Source organism: Carassius gibelio, chromosome A5 (genome assembly GCF_023724105.1).
Source record: "Carassius gibelio isolate Cgi1373 ecotype wild population from Czech Republic chromosome A5, carGib1.2-hapl.c, whole genome shotgun sequence".
In the NCBI taxonomy this organism is placed as follows: Eukaryota; Metazoa; Chordata; class Actinopteri; order Cypriniformes; family Cyprinidae; genus Carassius; species Carassius gibelio.
The window spans coordinates 39,369,451-39,388,984 of record NC_068375.1 but is presented as its reverse complement, the minus strand read 5'-3'; the positions used below and the strand labels follow the sequence as shown (position 1 = coordinate 39,388,984).

At 38.0% G+C, this 19,534-nt stretch overlaps 2 protein-coding genes across 45 annotated transcripts; one reads left to right on the top strand and one right to left on the bottom strand.

Moving 5' to 3' along the window:
* The first annotated feature begins 4,659 nt into the window (after window positions 1-4,659).
* LOC128014938 (uncharacterized) lies at window positions 4,660-6,732 on the top strand. Its single transcript, XM_052598725.1, has 3 exons — window positions 4,660-4,922; window positions 4,998-5,309; window positions 6,111-6,732. The coding sequence occupies exons 1-3, from the start codon at window positions 4,811-4,813 to the stop codon at window positions 6,335-6,337; spliced, it is 651 nt and encodes a 216-aa protein (XP_052454685.1). The 5' UTR covers window positions 4,660-4,810; the 3' UTR covers window positions 6,338-6,732.
* Window positions 6,733-10,942: 4,210 nt separating this feature from the next.
* LOC128014932 (uncharacterized) lies at window positions 10,943-16,950 on the bottom strand. Of its 44 annotated transcripts, none has more exons than XM_052598687.1 (5): window positions 16,718-16,950; window positions 16,359-16,496; window positions 11,519-12,217; window positions 11,399-11,458; window positions 10,943-11,320 (listed from the first exon to the last, which is right to left on the bottom strand). In XM_052598687.1, the coding sequence occupies exons 1-5, from the start codon at window positions 16,809-16,811 to the stop codon at window positions 11,073-11,075; spliced, it is 1,239 nt and encodes a 412-aa protein (XP_052454647.1). In that variant the 5' UTR covers window positions 16,812-16,950; the 3' UTR covers window positions 10,943-11,072. The 44 variants fall into 44 exon arrangements, with proteins under 44 accessions (XP_052454647.1, XP_052454675.1, XP_052454648.1 ...); XM_052598715.1 differs by lacking the exon at window positions 11,399-11,458 and adding an exon at window positions 11,381-11,398 and having other exon boundaries at window positions 10,943-11,182; XM_052598688.1 differs by having other exon boundaries at window positions 11,381-11,458; window positions 11,537-12,217.
* Between the last annotated feature and the right edge of the window lie 2,584 nt (window positions 16,951-19,534).

Sequence of the window (19,534 nt, the reverse complement as noted above, 5' to 3'; positions counted from 1 at the left end):
CAAGGCAGGCCAATAAGAGTTTAATGGTATCGCCAGCTTTCAATGGTATGTACAACTGGGTATCATCACCATATAAATTAAATGAAACATCGTGTCTCCTAATAATGTCTCCCAAAGGTTCCATATATAAATTAAAAAGAAGTGGCCCTAAAATGGATCCTTGAGGCACTCCACGGATAACAGGAGCAACAGATGAAGAAAACTTACCTAACTCTACAGAAAAAGACCTGTCTCTAAGATATGAATTAAACCACTGCAAAGCAATACCCCAATACCAAACAAATTTTCTAACCAGCCAGAGAACAATATCATGATCAACTGTATCAAAAGCAGCTGTAAGATCAAGAAGCAGCAGAACTGAATTCTTACTACTATCCACTGCAAGCAAAATGTCATTGAATACTTTAAGCAAAGAAGACTCAGTGCTATGATGGGCAGAGAAACCAGATTGGAGAGGTTTTGTTAATTTAGCTGCATTCAAAAAGGAAATCAATTGTGAATATACAACTTTTCTAAAAGTTTTGATAAAAATGAAAGCTTAGAGACGAGCCAATAATTATCACGGTAATTTTCCTCCAAACCCTGTTTCTTAAGGAAAGGTTGAACTACAGCATGCTTTAAACACCTCAGCACTCAGAGACTATAGTTAATCAATGACTGAATGGAAGCACCAATTTCAGCAAAAGAGGTCTTAATAATCTCAGAAGGAATGACATCAAGTGAAGAGGTAGTTGTGTAGTTCCATCAAAGAGACATTTTGAAAACAAGAAAAGGAATCCGGACTTGCCAGCGAAAACAGTGAAAGATCTGATGATAGCAAGGTAAAAGAGGAGTGAATAGCTAACACTTTATCTGAAAGAAAAAAAAACTGTAAAAAATGTTCACAAAGTTCAGTTGAGGGTTCCACATGAAACTGATAACCTGGATGAGTAAACAGTTAATCATGAAAAAAAAAAAAAAAAACATAATTCTAGGTCTATGAGAGTGTGTAGTAATCAAATCTGAAAAATACTTAGACCTAGCTAATTTTTCAGCTTTCTGAAAGTTAAACAAACATTCAGTAGTGCAATAAATTGTACTTAAAAAAATAAATAAATAAAAAAGGAAATGAATAGAAATTCATTCTTGCCATATTGCAACTCCGTACCACAAAGGGTTAATCAAAAAAAAAAAAAACCTGCATCTTAAAGGCATATGTAAGTAAGACTAGATAATCTCATCTGATTAATAAATGCTCTTCATATATCATTATGTGCAATGCCTATTTTAATGTTCTCAATTAGGTTTTAAGTTAATTTTTCCAAGATTAGATAGGTAAGATTTGTTTGTAAAATAGTGTTATTAAAAAACAACATCAACAATATTTTGGTCAGTTGCAGCAAGTGTTGTTTTATTCTCATTTATATGCTATTATAGTTTTTTTTTTTGTTAGTTTTTTTTTTTTTTTTTACATTTTTATTTGTATATATTTTACATTTCGGTAATTCTGTTGTATTTCTTTTAAATAATTTTTTAATATTTTTAGTGTGTGTTTTTTATTAATTAATTTTAATATAATTAGCAATTGTAAAATAAATAATTTTTGTTTTCATTTGTTTTCATTTTAGTTAATTTAGTATTCAACTTAAATGCATAAAATGAGATATTTCCTCGGTTATCTAGCTGATAAAATATATATATATATATATATATATATATATATATATATATATATATATATATTTTTTTTTTTTTTTTTTTTTTTTTTTCAATATATATATTTTAGTTAATATTTAGTTTGTTTCAAGTAACTAACTAAGGCTTTAATTTAACCTAAAGGCATTTGACTGAATTAAAAGGAAAAGCTTCGAATCATTTGAACCGCTCGAAACACTGTACGCTTCTGACACCTGCTGGTCAGAACACTGCTATTGCTGACCAAACGTGCACAAAAACTGCTAATATGTTACTGAAGGTGTAATCTATTAAATGCAATTAGCAAATCATCAACTACTATAAGATATGGAGCGTATTTATAATATGTGATTTTGTTAATGTGAGCACGCAAGAGTCGAGACCTTTCTAAACAGATATTATGTAACGAAGCCTCGTCATGGGAATGAGACGAGGTTCGAGTGATTCGCAGAGGTTTGAAGCGGATCGAGCGAGCGCGTGCAGAACTGAGCAGAACTAAAACATAGAACAAACCGAAATCAAAACGTTTATTTTAAGGCCCTTAATGTGAATCATGGAGCTGTAAAGCGCGATTACATAAAATTGGGCTCGTTGTCCTTGCAGGCAATTTTTTGACCATAGTTATTTGGACGGATCATTTTGAACACCGGAAACACAGAAGTTGAGAGCCTTTTTGCGCATTGTTAATGTCATTCATTAGAATACGTTTTACATTAGAAAGTGAAAATTCTTTATTGATGTCCAATCGTATTTTTGTGTTGTAGAGATTGCCTTTAAAACGCTGTTTATTTATTTAGACACAATCATGAGTTGATGCATCATCTAATGCATTATAACACATTTGATATTTTAGTCGTTGCTTCACAAAATGGGGAAATGTTGACCCCTGGATAAAGTAAATTAATAAATATGTCTTATATATATTTTTATTTAGTTTTTAAAAACTTTGTAAGTGTATAACAAAACAAAATCTAATCGAAAGGCCTGTATTGTAAGGGTAAAGGGGTGTTAAATGGGCCTCCATCAATCCAAATATACAGAAATTTTCCCGAAATTCACATCGTGGCAGAGAAACTTGGACCCAAAATGATTCAGAGCTTTTCAAGCAGTTCTTTTGACCTCATGGCTTGGTTTCTGCTCCGATATGAATGTTTGCTGTTAGACTGTGTATAGACAGGTGTGAGGTTTTCCAAATTATGTCCAATTTGCCAAATTTACTCCAGTCAATGTGTAGAAAATGTCTCAAAGATGAACTAGAGAAATGTCATAGCAAAAGTTATGTCAATGTGATATTTAAGTTTTACTTTTTCATGTATTTGCAAAGTTATCATGGTTTTTGCTTTGTCATTATTGGAAATAGAGTGTAGATTCAAGTGAAAAATTAATAATTTAAAGCAATTTAGCATAAGACTGCAACATAACAAGATGTGAAATAAATAAAATAATACTGAATACATTCCGAATCGACTGTATTTGTCCTATTCTGCAAAAACTCGATTAGATGAGTTTTTTTTTGTCGTAGTTATGGGGTCATTTTTAAACCAGTCATAAGGCAAGAATGCCCTTTTTCAAATTTTTTAATTCTAGAAAAAAACTAAATTCTGTGATGTTTAAGTGGTCAAATATTAAGTGCTCAAAATGCATGGGTTTATGAATTATTACATCACACAGGTTTATTTAAATTAAATTTAAATGTAATAATTATTATTATTATTTATATTATTTCACAGGCACAGTAAGTATAAACAAAATTAAATAATAAACAAAAAAGAAATAAAAATTGTTCCCCTTATATTCTTTGTAGCCCAGACAATGCTTCCAGTGGCCAAATAATAAATATCCTTTTATACTCTTACTATACACTTCCAATTTATTGTCTGTTAAAATTTCTATTTATCACTAAATTGTAATTTATTGGCTCATGAATATTAAAGTCCCAGGAGAGCAACAACGAGAAGAAATATGATCTGCACACACATTATTATATAGTCATAAATGTGGGATTTAACAAGCTTTAAGTCACAAAACAAAATTCAAAATGTTCTGACTAACATGACATTTAAAGTTTGTTAAAATGTGTTTCAGTGCATATACTGTCGCCATGAAGGTTTGTTGGATTCTTGCTCTATTTCTAACTGGTAGGTCACTTTATTTTCTTTTAAGGCAATTTAATATTTTTTATAATTAAAGATTTTTTTTTATTATTTAACTTTATATACATATGTGTGTGTGTGTGTGTGTGTACAGTTGAGGTCAAAAGTTTACATAAACCTTGCAGAGACGCAAAATGTTTATTTTAACCAAAATACGAGGGATCATACAATATGAACAATATTTTTTTTTTTAGTTCAAAAGTTTTCACACCCCAGGCGTCATTGGTTTCTGCTTACGGAGCTTGAGTGTGCGTTTGACCCTTCTGTAAGGGTTGTGTTTGAGGTCCTCAGTTGTGCTCAGTGTGAAAAGATGGATCTCAAAAACGGTCATGTTGGAAAGGGTTCAAACACACAAAGCTGAAAAACCAAAGAATATGCAGGAGCTGAAGGATTCTTCTGAAGAACAGTGAGCAGTTTAACTTTTCAAGACAAACAGACTCCAATAACACTGAAGTAAAAACGACAACTGTGGATCACTCCGCTAACAACACACTATTAAGAATCAAGAGTGTGAATACTTTTGAATGGGGTCATTCATTTATAAATGCAACTTATTTTATCGTGTACTATGTGTACATGTATTTTATGAGAAATGGGCTAATTCAGGTCAGTAGTAAATTAAAAAATAATGTTCATTTTGAATGTTACCACGTATTTTAGTAAAGTAACTAACATTTCTCAGATTCTGCAAGGTGTTAACGTTCGACCTCAACTGTACATTTATATATGTATCTATAAATGTGTGAGTGGAATATGTACATATCTGATGTCAAATATCTTAATCACAACATTTCTGAACTATTTTAGTTTTATTTACAGGCGCTTCCTCGGTTTCTGTGGTGCTGAATCACCCAGCATCACTTCCCTGCGGCGGCGGTGAAAAAGTCGTGTGGCGTAAGATCTTCCCAATAAAAGCAACTGTCGCTGAATGCCAAAAAAGGAAATGCATCATAAAAGAAAGCTTTCTGCAAAGATTCAGCATCATGCATGAAAAAAACAACTCTCTATTTCTCAAGTCAGCTAAATATAATGACCTGGGGCAATACGTGTGCAGTCGTGACGGCATTGACAAGCATGTTAACCTGGAGGTCGTAGGTGAGTGTTTGGAACATGCATTAAATAACATGTGCAGTTCAAGTAAGTATCTTAATTTTGATATTTTCCCTATAGTTCCTATAAACGTGACATCCGTTGAGTTGGAAAACGTCACTCTTCCGTGTTATGCGGATACTCAGAGCGATGTCAGGGATGTGACGTGGCTACACAATGAACAAAAAGCTCTGCACTACACCACAGACAGAGGCTCGATCCCAGGCCTGGGCTATGAGGAGAGAGTATCTCTGACAGAGGACGGGTTCAGAGACGGAGATGTGTCTCTGACCATCACTGGTGTCCATCAGACAGATGCAGGATTATACCGCTGCTTCGTTCGAGATGAGACGGCTAAAGGATACCCACACGCATACATGCTGCATGTGATCAGTAAGACTAGATAATCTCATCTGATTAATAAATGCTCTTCATATATCATTATGTGCAATGCCTATTTTAATGTTCTCAATTAGGTTTTAAGTTAATGTTTCCAAGATTAGATAGGTAAGATTTGTTTGTAAAATAGTGTTATTAAAAAACAACAACAACAATATTTTGGTCAGTTGCAGCCAGTGTTGTTTTATTCTCGTTTATATGCTATTATAGTTTTTTTTTTAACGTTTTTATTTGTATATATTTTACATTTCGGTAATTCTGTTGTATTTCTTTTAAATATTTTTTTATATTTTTAGTGTGTGTTTTTTATTAATTAATTTTAATATAATTAGCAATTGTAAAATAAATAATTTTTGTTTTCATTTGTTTTCATTTTAGTTAATTTATTATTCAACTTAAATGCATAAAATGAGATATTTCCTCAGTTATCTAGCTGATAAAAAAAATATATATATATTTATTTTTTTCAATATATATATATATATATATATTAGTTAATATTTAGTTTGTTTCAAGTAACTAACTAAGGCTTTAACTTCAGTTTTAGATTAATTCAACTATAATAACCCGGGTTAGAGCTCGGTCTGAAATTATAGTGAATTATTATAGATTATTAGCAGTCAATAAGATATCAAAAATTAATGAGGTTAAGTAAGAATAATTGGACAATTTGGACAATAGACATTGCTGCTGGGTCCAGATTTCAAGGAAATTATAAAGCATATTAAGCTCTGAAATATAATGAAATAAATGCCAAAGTTTCCTGAAATAAAAATGCACTTTAATTTCATGCAGAGAAGCTCATCAGAGCAGAAGGAAACCAAACTGAGGGCAGCAACAAAGAAAAACGAACTCACATCGGACTGCTCTTACCTTTCTCACTGTTAATCTGCTCTCTTCTCATTCTTTTATGCTGCAAGAAGCTGGCATCACCCACAGAGGAAACTACAGATAATAAACCCGTGCAGGAGAGTGACCAAAAGCATTCCACTCGTCCTTTTTATTCTGGAGACGAGAGCTAAGAACAGTCAAACCTGAGGATGAATGATTACAGTAATCAGTCTAATAATGAGAATACTGACTGTGCTGAAACAGAGGAACATGACGTTTAGCTGTCTCATGCGTGTAACTCGTCTCATGCAAAAGTACAAAATATAAAAACAGCCATCATGGGACCAAAGAACTGTCTGAACACTGTTAATCACTTTTCTCTGTGGACGGAGAGCACAAATGTAGATAGACAACAGTTCGTGCCATTTTTCTAATCAATTCTATATACGCATGTATACATTTTAAAATGTATTGCATATTTTATTTTTATTTAATAGTTTTATATTTAATTTTATTATATGTATGTCTGTACTCTTTTCACCAAGAAAAAAGCCATGCTTGGCAATAAAGCTCTTTCTGATTCGGATTCTTTTGTATTTTGTCCATTACTGCTTTCTGTATAAAGAGTTTTTTCCCAAGTTTTTCTTTTTATTCCTGTTTTTATTTATTCAAGGTAACATTAAATACAAACTCCATTCCAACAAACTTGGGACACTGTACAAATTGTGAATAAAAACAGAATGCAACTATGTGGGAGTTTCCAATTTCTAAATTTTATTCAGAATACAACATAGATGACATATCAAATGTTTAAACTGAGAAAATGTATCCTTTTAAGGGAAAAATAAGTTGATTTTAAATTTCATGGCATCAGCACATCTCAAAAAAGTTGGGAAAAGGCAATTTTTCCCACAGTGTGGCATTCCCTCTTCTTTTTATAACAGTCTGCAAACGTCTGGGGACTGAGGAGACAAGTTGCTCAAGTTTAGGAATACGGATGTTTTCCCATTCTTGTCTAATACAGGCTTCTAGTTGCTCAACTGTCTTAGGTCTTCTTTGTCACATCTTCCTCTTTATGATGCACCAAATGTTTTCTATGGGCCATGATGTTGTAATTGATGTAGTATGTGGTCTGGCCTGAAAGAGACGATGTCTGGACAGGAGCATATGTTGTTCTAGAACTTGGATATACCTTTCAACATTGATGGTGCCTTTCCATATGTGTAAGCTGCCCATGCCACACACACTCATGCAACCCCACACCATTAGTTTTCCACTCTGCCACAGTCCATTCTAAATGAGCCTTGTCCCAGAGAAAACACCTGCGCTTTTGGGTCATGTTTAGATATGGCTTCTTTTTGACCTATAGAGTTTGAGCCGGCAACGGTGAATGTCACGGTGGATTGTGTTCACTGACAATGTTTTCTGGAAGTATTCCTGAGCCCATGTTGTGAATTCCATAACAGTATCATTCCTGTATGTGATGCACTGCGTCTAAGGGCCCGAAGATCACGGGCATCCAGTATGGTTTTCCGGCCTTGACCCTTACGCACAGAGATTGTTCCAGATTCTCTGAATCTTTGGATGATATTATGCACTGTAGATGATAATAAGCTCAAACTCTTTGCAATTTTTCTCTGAGAAACTCCTTTCTGATATTGCTCCATTATTTTTCGCCACAGAATTGGGGTAACTGGTGATCCTCTGCCCATCTTGACTTCTGATAGACACTATCACTCTGAGAGGCTCTTTTTAATACCCAATCATGTTCCCAATTGACCTAATAAGTTGCAAATTGGTCCTCCAGCTGTTCCTTATATGTACAGTACAAGTAACTTTTCCCACCTCTTATTGCTACCTGTCCCAACTTTTTTGGAATGTGTAGCTCTCATGAAATCCAAAATGAGCCAATATTTGGCATGACATTTCAGAAAATGTCTCACTTTTTAACATTTGATATTTTATCTATAGTCTATTGTGAATAAAATATACATTTATGAGATTTGTAAATTATTCCATTCCTTTTTTACTCACAATTTGTACAGTATTCCAACTTTTTTGGAATCGGGTTTCTAAACCAACAACATGTATGTTAGACCCTATTCCATCTAAGCTCCTAAAAGAGGTGCTTCCAGAAGTCATAGGTCCTCTTCTGACTATTATTAATTCCTCATTGTCATTAGGATATGTCCCCAAAACCTTCAAACTGGCTGTTATTAAGTCTCTCATAAAAAAAAAAACATGACCCCAAAGAACAAGTTAATTATAAACCGATCTCAAATCTGCCTTTTCTGTCCAAGATACTAGAAATGGTAGTATCCTTACAATTATATTCCTTCATAGATAAAATTGGTGTCTGTGAGGATTTCCAGTCAGGATTTAGACCGTATCATTGTATTGAGACTGCTCTCCTTAGAGTTACAAGTAACATGCTCTTATCATCTGATCATGGTTGTATATCTCTATAAGTGCTATTGGATCTTATTCGACACAATTGACCACAACATTCCTTTGCAAAGACTAGAACACTTTGTTGGCATCAGTGGAAGTGCATTAGCATGGTTTAAATCGTACTTAAATGACCGCCATCAGTTCGTAGCAGTGAATGAAGATGTATCATATCGATCACAAGTGCAGTATGGAGTACCTCAAGGCTCAGTACTAGGGCCATTACTCTTCATGCTTTACATGTTACACTTGGAAGATATCATCAGGAAACACTGTGTTAGCTTTCACTGTTATGCTGATGATATTCTTTGCAGTGCGGCGAAACATACCAATTTGAAAAACTAACAGAAGGCATAGCCGATATAAAAAACTGGATGTAGAGTAATTTCTTACTGCTTAACTCTGAAAAAAAAATAGTTGTGTATTAATTATAGGACCTAAAAACTCTGCATGTAATAACCTAGAACACTGTCTAAGATTTGATGGCTGCTCTTTCAATTCTTCGTCATCAGTTAGGAACCTAGGTGTGCCATTTTATAGCAATCTTTCCTTAGAAAGCCACGTTTCTAGCATTTGTAAAACTGTATTTTTCCATCTCAAAAATATATGTAAATTACGGCCTATGATCTCTTTAACCTGGCTCACACATAACACACTAATACATTTCTAATATCCAAATCTGTTAAAGGACTTTAGGCTGCATTAATTAGGTAAACCGGAACCGGGAACACTTCCCATAAGACCCAATGTACTTGCTACATCATTAGAAGAATGGCATCTACGCTAATATTAGTCTCTTTCTCTCTTGTTCCGAGGTCACCGTAGCCACCAGATCCAGTCTGTGTCCAGATCAGAGGGTCACCGCAGTCGCCCGGATCCAGTACATATCCAGACCAGATGGTGGATCAGCACCTAGAAAAGACCTCTACATCCCTGAAAGACAGCGGAGACCAGGACAACTAGATCCCAGATACAGATCCCCTGTAAAGACCTTATCTCAGTCATTTTGCATTATTGACACACTGTTTTCGTAATGAATGTTGTTCAGTTGCTTTGATGTAATGTATTTTGTTTAAAGCACTATATAAATAAATTGTGACTTGACTCGTCACCATCCTGGATGAGACCGATTACTATGGTGTCATCTGCAAACTTCAAGAGTTTGACAGAGGGGTCTTTAAAGGTGCAGTCATTTGTGCAGAGAGAGAAGAGCAGTGGGGAGAGAATCGAGCCCTGTGGAGTTTCGGTGCTGATGCTAGATGTGCCTCACTAGCTGCTGCCTGTCTGTCAGAAAGCTGGTGATCCACTGACAGATGGAGTTGGGCACAGAGAGCTGGGTCAGTTTATTCTGAAGGGTGATGTTGTTGAAAGCGAAGCTGAAGTCCACAAAAAAGATCCTTGCATAAGTCCCTGGTCTGTCCAGATGTTGGAGGATAAAGTGCAATTCAATATTGACTGCATCATCCACAGACCTGTCTGCCGGTAAGCAAACTGCAGGGGGTCCAGCAAGGGTCTTCAAGTAGGCCAACAACAGTCTCTCAAATGACCACAGATGTTAAACATAAACACTGCATATTTTTTTCAATTATAAAACAATAGACAAACTTAGACATCATATAAGTGATTTGACCACTAGAAAGATACAATAAGAATAAGAAAAATAAAAAAGATTTAACTTTATATGCCAATTACAGAACATCCTGAGATTGCTTGAAATGCAGCATTTACAATGAATTCTGGTCATATAGTCAAGTATCACGTTCACATTGATACCTGTGATTACTCCGTAATAGCAAGCTGGTTGCACTCAAACAGATGGTAATCATGCAGATACAGGCACATTCAACATAAAAAAAAAAAATTGAAAAAAAAAAAAATGGCGACCGCTGAGCCTCCTTTTATTTGGAAGGCTTTGAAAGGATTTTGATTGGATCGGTTTCTTTTGATCCTACTCTAGAAGGTTTGAGAGCTAATGGTACAGTTAATTCAATAATTTTAAAGATTGACTACATTTCTGTAGAAGCTGCGAAGTATGTTCAGCCAACAGATTTGCTGCCGTAGTTGTTACTCTGAATTTAGTCTAAATCATGAATTACAAAAGTAAAAAATTTGCTTTATCAATGCCAATAACAGTATTGACTAGTAACTTACATTTGTCGCTCAGGAAACATTTTTCTGTATAGCAGGTTCAAAAAGCTTAATTTTTACAATTTTACTGAAGCAGATGACATGTGCGGAGGAGGAACTGACTGCATGATGTAGATACATCAGCCACTCCTGACCATCTGAAGAACCTCCGGAAAAAGACAAAGTATGTAAAAGTTGCAAAACACAAACCACACAACTCCTCAAAGCAATTTTCCTTTTTATTTGTGGGGGGAGAAATACTGAGCAAACATGGACAATAACAGGCCATATGAATAAAGCATTGAATTGAAAAGAGCTCCAGTAAGTGTTATGCGAAGTGCCCAAGCCACCTCACGGACTGCTTCCACCTCCTTGACTACTCCCCCAACCACCTCCCCAACCAGGACCACTTTGCCAACCACTTCCAACACCTTGACCACTACCCCAACCACTTCCACCACCTTGACTACTCCCCCAACCACTTCCCCAACCAGGGCCATTTGCCCAGCCACTTCCAATACCTTGACCACTTCCACCACCTTGACCACTTCCCTGAGCACTACCACTTCCCCAACCACTACCCTGACCACTTCCTCCACCTTGACTACTCCCCCAACCACTTCCCCAACCAGGACCACTTGCCCAGCCACTTCCAATACCTTGACCACTTCCACCACCTTGACCACTTCCCTGAGCACTACCACTTCCCCAACCACTACCCTGACTACTTCCACTACCTTGACTACCCCCCCAACCACTTCCCCAACCAGGACCACTTGCCCAGCCACTTCCAATACCTTGACCACTTCCACCACCTTGACCACTTCCCTGAGCACTACCACTTCCCCAACCACTACCCTGACCACTTCCCCCACCTTGACTACTCCCCCAACCACTTCCCCAACCAGGACCACTTGCCCAGCCACTTCCAATACCTTGACCACTTCCCTGACCTTTTACTTGACCTCTTCCACCACCTTGGCCACTTCCCTGACCTTTTACTTGACCTCTTCCCCCACCTTGGCCACTTCCCTGACCTTTTACTTGACCACTTCCCCTACTTTGACTACTCCCCCAACCACTTCCAAAACCTTGACCACTTCCCCCACCTTGACTACTTCCCCAGCCACTACCCCAACCACTTCCCTGAGCATGACCACTTACTTCACCACTTCCCTGACCTTTTACTAGAACACTTCCACGACCAGGACTACTTCCCAGGTCACTTTCTTGACCACTTCCCTTAACGCTTCCTTTACCACTTCCCTGACCTTTTACTTCAGCACGTCCGCGACCAGGACTATTTCCCGGATCACTTCCCTTAACACTTCCTAGACCTTTTACTTGAGCATTTCTGCGACCTTGACCATGTGGTTCACTGCATGCATGACCACAGGTGGTTGGGCAACACTTCTGTGTGTCAGGACACTGGCCATCATGGAAACAGCTTTCAGCACATGCTTGAATCTTTGGTTTGGGACATTGACCCGGCTTCACTGCATGGATACAGAGTCAGTTTTAGTCAGAGCATGACTGCATGTCACTTCAATATACAGCACAAAACTTTACCTACAGACATAATTATATTCCAAGTATTATTTCTCCATTTTGTAAAGCCATTCTGGGTTTATACAGTAACTGTCCTAAGGGGTAACTACAAACCTATTTTTGACTATCGTGGAAAGTGGACTAATAACCGACCCAAACAGTATAACAAATACCTGTATATGGAGCCGTACAATAACGTCCACATCCGTTGCTGCAGCACTTCTCATCATTGGGACAGTTTGAGTCACGGTTACAGGATTTGATACAGGATTTTCCCCCATATGTTCGGGGTGGACACTTTCCAGGCTTTCCTGTTATAGAGACAAGACCGAAGGCGACACTAAATGCTGGACATCTCCATTCATGTAAATAGAATTAGGTCTTATTGAATCCAGTAGGTAGCCAGTAGGCTCAATCCATAATACGGGACTTAAATACTTATCAGTTTCAAATCAAGAGTTCTAAAACCTACTATTCATCCCTAATCTGTGAGAGGCACTCATTTCTGCATTTCTTCAGGCTGTGTAATGAAGTTAACTGATCTTCTCACCTGCAGTTTTTCCTGGAAGAGCATCTATAATGCTTAAATATCTGGACAGACACAAAACAGCAATCAACAAGCAATATACTCGAGCCATCATCCTCCCAACCTGCAATCACACAATGATCGCTGCTGGAAAATGCGCTGAATTGGTGTTTCAGGAATAGTAGACAGCAAAGCACACAAGACTAAAACGAATAAAGTTGCTGTAGCACAGAGATCTGTAAAATGGGGTTTAAAAGAGCCAAGGATATCAGGTCAGCTCCAACCCTGATCAAACTCACCTGCCTGTAGTTTTCTAGTAATTTGGAAGACCTTGATTACTTCTTCTTCTTCTTCTTCCTTCCATTTTATGGCCGTTCACTCCTTGGGAGTATTACCGCCACCTACTGTATGCCTTGCACACTTGCACCATAAGACCTTGATTAGCTTGTTCAGGTGTGTTTAATTAGGGTTAGATGAGCTGAATGCTGAGTTCACACCATATAATAAGCGAGGGGAGGAGTGAAATAAGCGCAGTCAAGACTAACAGTTCTGACCTCTCGAAGTGAACAGATACCAAAAAAAATCTAATGCAGAAATATGACAACTCTCACATATCTCACACAGAGATCGCACTTTCATAGTGTTCAGGAGTATTCGTGTATAATTTAAATAAAAATAGGATTAAAATTTTGCAAGCACATTCTTTTCTGGCCTTTGTTTATCAATATTCCAAGATATTGAACCTCATTCTTTAAGGGAATACCATTATAGCTCATTTTGAGACATTCCTTTATGGCCATAAGCTCACATTAAGCCAAATTTAAGTATACCCCAGATGCTCTTGAAAATTCTCCAATTAGATCAGTTGCCAGAGACACTCATTATGAAAAAAGAGAGTAGTGTCATCGGCTAATTGTCAAATATAAAATAGTGATATCTCTCAGTGGGCTGGATATAATATTAGAGGAAAGCTGACTTACTAACAAAAAGAAATATGGAGATATTGTGCACCCCTGACCAATTCATTTGGAAATATCCAATTTAGGGGAACTACAATTAAATAACTATAGAACAGTTCCCATTTTTGTAAAGGGTTTTGATTGCTGTAGAAAACAAATGACCAAAATCTAATTTCTTTAGAGGATCAACAATTAGATAACATATATCCATAACATTTTTGATATTCATATTTATTGAATTTGATCAACCTGGTGGTCATTTATCAGTAGCATAGTCCTGAATAATGTTAAAATCCCCTCCCATTACTATATAAGCATTTGGATATTTGTCCAGACAACCTTTAAAGGTGTTCCCTACAGCCCCCAAAAGGCTATCATTCTCTGGTTTCCTGTTGTATCCATAAACATTAATTGTAATAATAAACATTGTTGTGAAAGATACGCCAAAATACTGTACCATTTTGCTCAATGTGAAAAATCTTTCAGAAGATTCATTTATATTTATGACCTATTTACACAAATTATTTTCAATGCTAGCTTTCTCATGTCCAGTGTAGACAGACTTTAGCTGTTGTAGCGGGGTGCAAAAACTGAGTTGTCTGGTGTAGACATGGTGTTAAACCACAAACAAAGAAAGCACTAGTCAAAATATGCCAATACTGTACCTCTCCTTAATTCGTCTCCTTGCTGTTTTTACCCGACACATTCCTAATCATTACTTCAGCCATTTTGTTTTAGGCCTGATTCCCATTCACCTCCATTAAAAGACTGACAGCATGCATTGGTTTGACTTTAAACATTGTTTGGGTTCTACTGAAGAAACAAAAAGTCACCTACATCTTGGATACCCTGGGTCTGAGCAGATAAACATCACGTTTTCACTTTGGAGTGAACCATCCCTTTCAGTTGCTTTTTTTTTTTTTTTACATTTTTAGTTACAAATCTAAACTAAAATTTCAGAGTTTGCATCAGGTTAAACAGCATTGACTCAATTTACACGAGTGTTTGTCACTCCTAAAGAATTATACTGTATGGGCCTACTAGTAAAAGTTCAAGAGGAAACAACAAAAAATGACAACATTCAGGGGACAAACTGACTGCAGCCAATGAGGCACATACAATCATGTGTGTGCGCATCCAAGCAATGACCAAAAAAAAAACTCAAATCAAGCCTTTTTTTATTATTATTTATTTTTTTCGAGAAGCTTTCTAAACCATTTGAACAAACATGGAATACATGCCATATGAATAAAGAAATGAACTGAAAAGCTCTCCAGTAAGTGTTCTGCAAAATGACCATGACCATTTCAATGACCACTTCCACCATCTTAACTACTTCCCTCACCAGGACCACTTTCCCCACCACTTCCCTCACCAGGAGGTCTTTCCCCACCACTTCCCCGACTACTTCCCTGACCACTTCCCTCACCAGGACCCCTTTCCCCACCACCTGCCTGACCACTTCCCGGACTACTTCCCTGACTACTTCCCCAACCACGTCCCCAACCACTTTCCTCACTGTGACCACTTTCCCAACCACTTCCCTGACCCTGACTACTTCCCTCACTACTTCCCTGACCCTGACTACTTCCCTGACCACTTCCCTTACCCAGACTACTTTCCGGACCACTTCCAAGACCCTGACTACTTCCCAGACCACTTCCCCAAACGCTTCCAAGACTCTGACTACTTCCTGGACCACTTCCCCAAACACTTCCCAGACCCTGAATACTTCCCTGACTATTTCCCAGACCCTGAATACTTCCCTGACCCCTAATACTTCCCTGACCACTTCCCAGACCCCTAATACTTCCCTGACCACTTCCCAGACCCCTAATACTTCCCTGACCACTTCCCAGACCCCTAATACTTCCCTGACCACTTCCCAGACCCCGAACGCTTCCCTGACCACTTTCCAGACCCCGAACGCTTCCCTGACCACTTCCCAGACCCTGGATACTTCCCTGACCCCGAACGCTTCCCTGACCACTTCCCAGACCCTGAATGCTTCCCTGACCCCGAACGCTTCCCTGACCCCGAATACTTCCAAGACCCTGACTATTTCCCGGACCACTTCCCCAAACACTTTCCAGACCTTGACTACTTCCCCAAACACTTCCCAGACCCTGACTACTTCCCTGACCACTTCCCAGGCCCTGTCTATTTCCCTGACCCTGTCTATTTCCCTGACCACTTCCCGGACCACGAGGTTCACTGCATTCATGACCACATGTGGTTGGGCAACACTTTTGTGTGGCAGGACACTGGCCATCATGGAAACAGCTTTCAGCACATGCTTGAATCTTTGGTTTGGGACATTGACCCGGCTTCACTGTATGGACACAGAAAGTCAGTTTTAGTCTGCATGACTGTAAACCTCTTCAATATATAGCATGAAACACTTAAAACAAATAGCAAGTTATACCTACAGAGAGAGTTATATTTTAAGTATTACTCCTCTTTATTTTGTAAAGCCATCCTGGATATAAAAACTTGCCTATGGGATAAATTCAAACCTAATTTTAACTAAACCAAAAGGGCAAAATGGGGGGAGGGGGGGAAATAACACCCCACACTTAAACTGACAAACAATAACAAAAATACCTATATATGGAGGGGTACAGTAATGTCCAGATCCGATGCTGCAGCACTTCTCATCGTTGGGACAGTTAGAGTCACTATTACAGGATGTGGTACACGATTTTCCTTCATTTGTTTGCGGCGGACACTTTCCTGGCTTTGCTGTTATTCACAAGACAGAAAGGGTCACTGAATGCTGATCTCAATTCACTTAAATGTAAAGTTTTAAATAAAATTTTAGTCTCCGTTTAAGACTTGTTGAATTCAATGGGTTACTGCTTTTTTGAGGACCCCTAGAGGATTCAAGAGGGTCAATGGGTCAAAGGTTTTCCAATACAGGTCTCAAACCTTAACCTCAAACCTAAGTTAACAGATCTTCTCACCAGTGGTTTTTCCTGGAATAGCATCTGTAACGCTCAAGTATCCAAACAGACATGACAAAACAGAAATCAACAAGCAATCCACTCGAGCCATCATCCTCTCGACCTCACAACGATCTCTGGTGGAAAAAAAAGCACTGAATTGGTACGTCAGGAACAGCAAAGCACACAAAACTAAAACAAGTAACCTGCTTTAACATAAAACTATGGAAAATGGGGCAACCAAAACAAAGCTTACCTGCCTGTCATTTTCTAGTAGTCTAGAAGACCTTGATTAGCTTGTTCAGGTGTGTTTAATTGGGGTTAGATAAGCTGAATGCTGCTTTCACGCCATGTCATAATATTTAAGGAAGGCAATTAGAGAAGATTGTGTGTTTCTGTGATGACACTGGGTGCTTCTCAATTCTTATTTGTGCATCCTCGCTTCCTTTCCTCACGTCTTAGCTCTACCCCTTAAGGATGCTAGGGAAGGACGCAAGGAAAATGGATGGAGGAATTTGCCTTGTCCAAAACTTTTGTCTAAATATCCACACAAGTGTTTTCATAGCTTTATTTAAATTTTAAATACTTTGCATTTTAAAATCAACTTTTACATGTCTGTTCAGTAGTCCTTAGAAAATAACAATTTTAGTTATGGTGCTTCTAATTAAGAGAGAAAAAGAAGTTCCAAATTTTAATACATAATAAATATACAAATGTATGCAGTCTTACACACTTACTTCCTGTCATGTGCACAACCTCTCAAGTGGCCAAGACCATATGTACTAAACTGAGGGCCATTTTGATTTATTGGGGAAATTGTGGCCTACTGGGTGTGTGTTCACTGCTCTGTGTGTGTGCACTTTGGATGGGTTAAATGCAGAGCATGAATTCTGAGTATGGGTCATCACCATATTTGGCTGAATGTCCAAGGGATAACTTCCTTGTTTAACTGAGGAAAGTTATGGCACATCCAACTATTAATTTAATCAATACATTGGCAGAGGGAGTCAATGGGGCTGTAGTCGTCTGGAGATAAGGCTAAGTAATTCTGGGTGTCATCAGCATAGCTGTGATAGGCAATTTGGTTTTTTCTCATTATTTGACTTAGTGGGAGCATATACAGGCTAAACAAGAGCGGTGCAAGAACTGAGCCTTGTGGGACTCCGCATGTCATGGAAGTTATTGCTCATCTCTGAGCAAACTTTAAGAGATATTTTAATCCACTCAATACACTAATCCCTACCTTGCTTGAATTTGCAGAATGGCTGGAGTATGAGGTGAGGGTGCCAGAGGATGGTACCCATTTCAGCATTGACCCTGGTAGAGAAAGACAGAGCTTCCGCAAATACCAGTAAAGAGTGTCTAAATCACACACATCTACTGCACATCTATCTTTCATGGAAGTGAGCAAAGTCTAGTTTCCAAGGCTGAATCATTTTGCAGGAATACAGTTTCTGAGTTGAGGTCACTAGAGAAACAAAATAAATACCGCCCCTTCTGTAATACAACTCAGCACTATTTCAATCAGTTTTCAAACTTCAAGCTGCTGACCAAAGAGCAGATCGTTACCTTGACCAGATCCAATCAGTGATGCAGGAAATGTGGGCATGATCACCAAGCAAGTCAGTGTCCTCTTAAGGGAAATACAAGAATTCGTCATGATGAGACCAACAATGAAATGAGTACTAATGCTACCAAAGCTGTTGGACAGTGTTATTTCTGCTTCCTGCTTGCCGTGCTGCTGGTTTATGATCGTAGCAGAATTTTCAATCTGGTTTCCGACGCCGTTTTCACAACACAGAGACAGCACTCATTAAGATAATAAATTATATTCACTTAAATTCTGACTCAGGCAAATTATCAGTGCTGTTTTTGCTAGATCTCAGTGCTGCGTTTGACACTGTCGATCATAACATACTTCTACAGAGACTGGAAAACTGGGTCTGGCTTTTTGGGACGGTACTCTAATGGTTCAAGTCATACTTAGAAAAGAGAAGCTATTATGTGAGTCTGGGAGAGCATACGTCTAAGTGGATGTCCATGACATGTGGAGTCCCACAAGGCTCAATTCTTGTACCGCTCTTGTTTAGCCTGTATGTGCTCCCACTAAGTCAAATAATGAGAAAGAATCAAATTGCCTACCACAGCTATGCCGATGATACCCAGATTTACCTAGCCTTATCTCCAAATCACTACAGCCCCATTGACTCCCTCTGCCAATGCATTGATGAATTTAATAGTTGGATGTGCCAGAACTTTCTTCAGTTAAACAAGGAAAAAAACTAAAGTTATTGCATTTGCAAACAAAGATGAAGTTCTCAAAGTGAATGCATACCTTGCATTGATCAAGTCAGGAATCTTGGTGTGATTCTGGAGACAGACCTTAGTTTCAGTAGTCATGTCAAAGCAGTAACTAAATCAGCATACTATAGCCTAAAAAAAACGAATTCGATATTTTGTTTCCAGTCAAGACTTGGAGAAACTTGTTCATGCTTTATCACCAGCAGGGTGGACTATTGTAATGGGCTCCTCACTGGCCTTCCCAAAAACACCATTAGACAGCTGCAGCTCATCCAGAACGCTGCTGCCAGGATTCTGACTAGAACCAGAAAATCTGAGCATATCACACCAGTCCTCAGGTCCTTACACTGGCTTCCAGTTACATTTAGGATTGATTTTAAAGTACTTTTACTCATCTATAAGTCACTCAATGACCTAGGAACGAAATACATTGCAGATATGTTCACTGAATATAAACAGACCACTTAGATCATTAGGATCGAGTCCGTTGGAAATACCAAGGGTTCACACAAAACAAGGGTAATCTGCTTTTAGTTA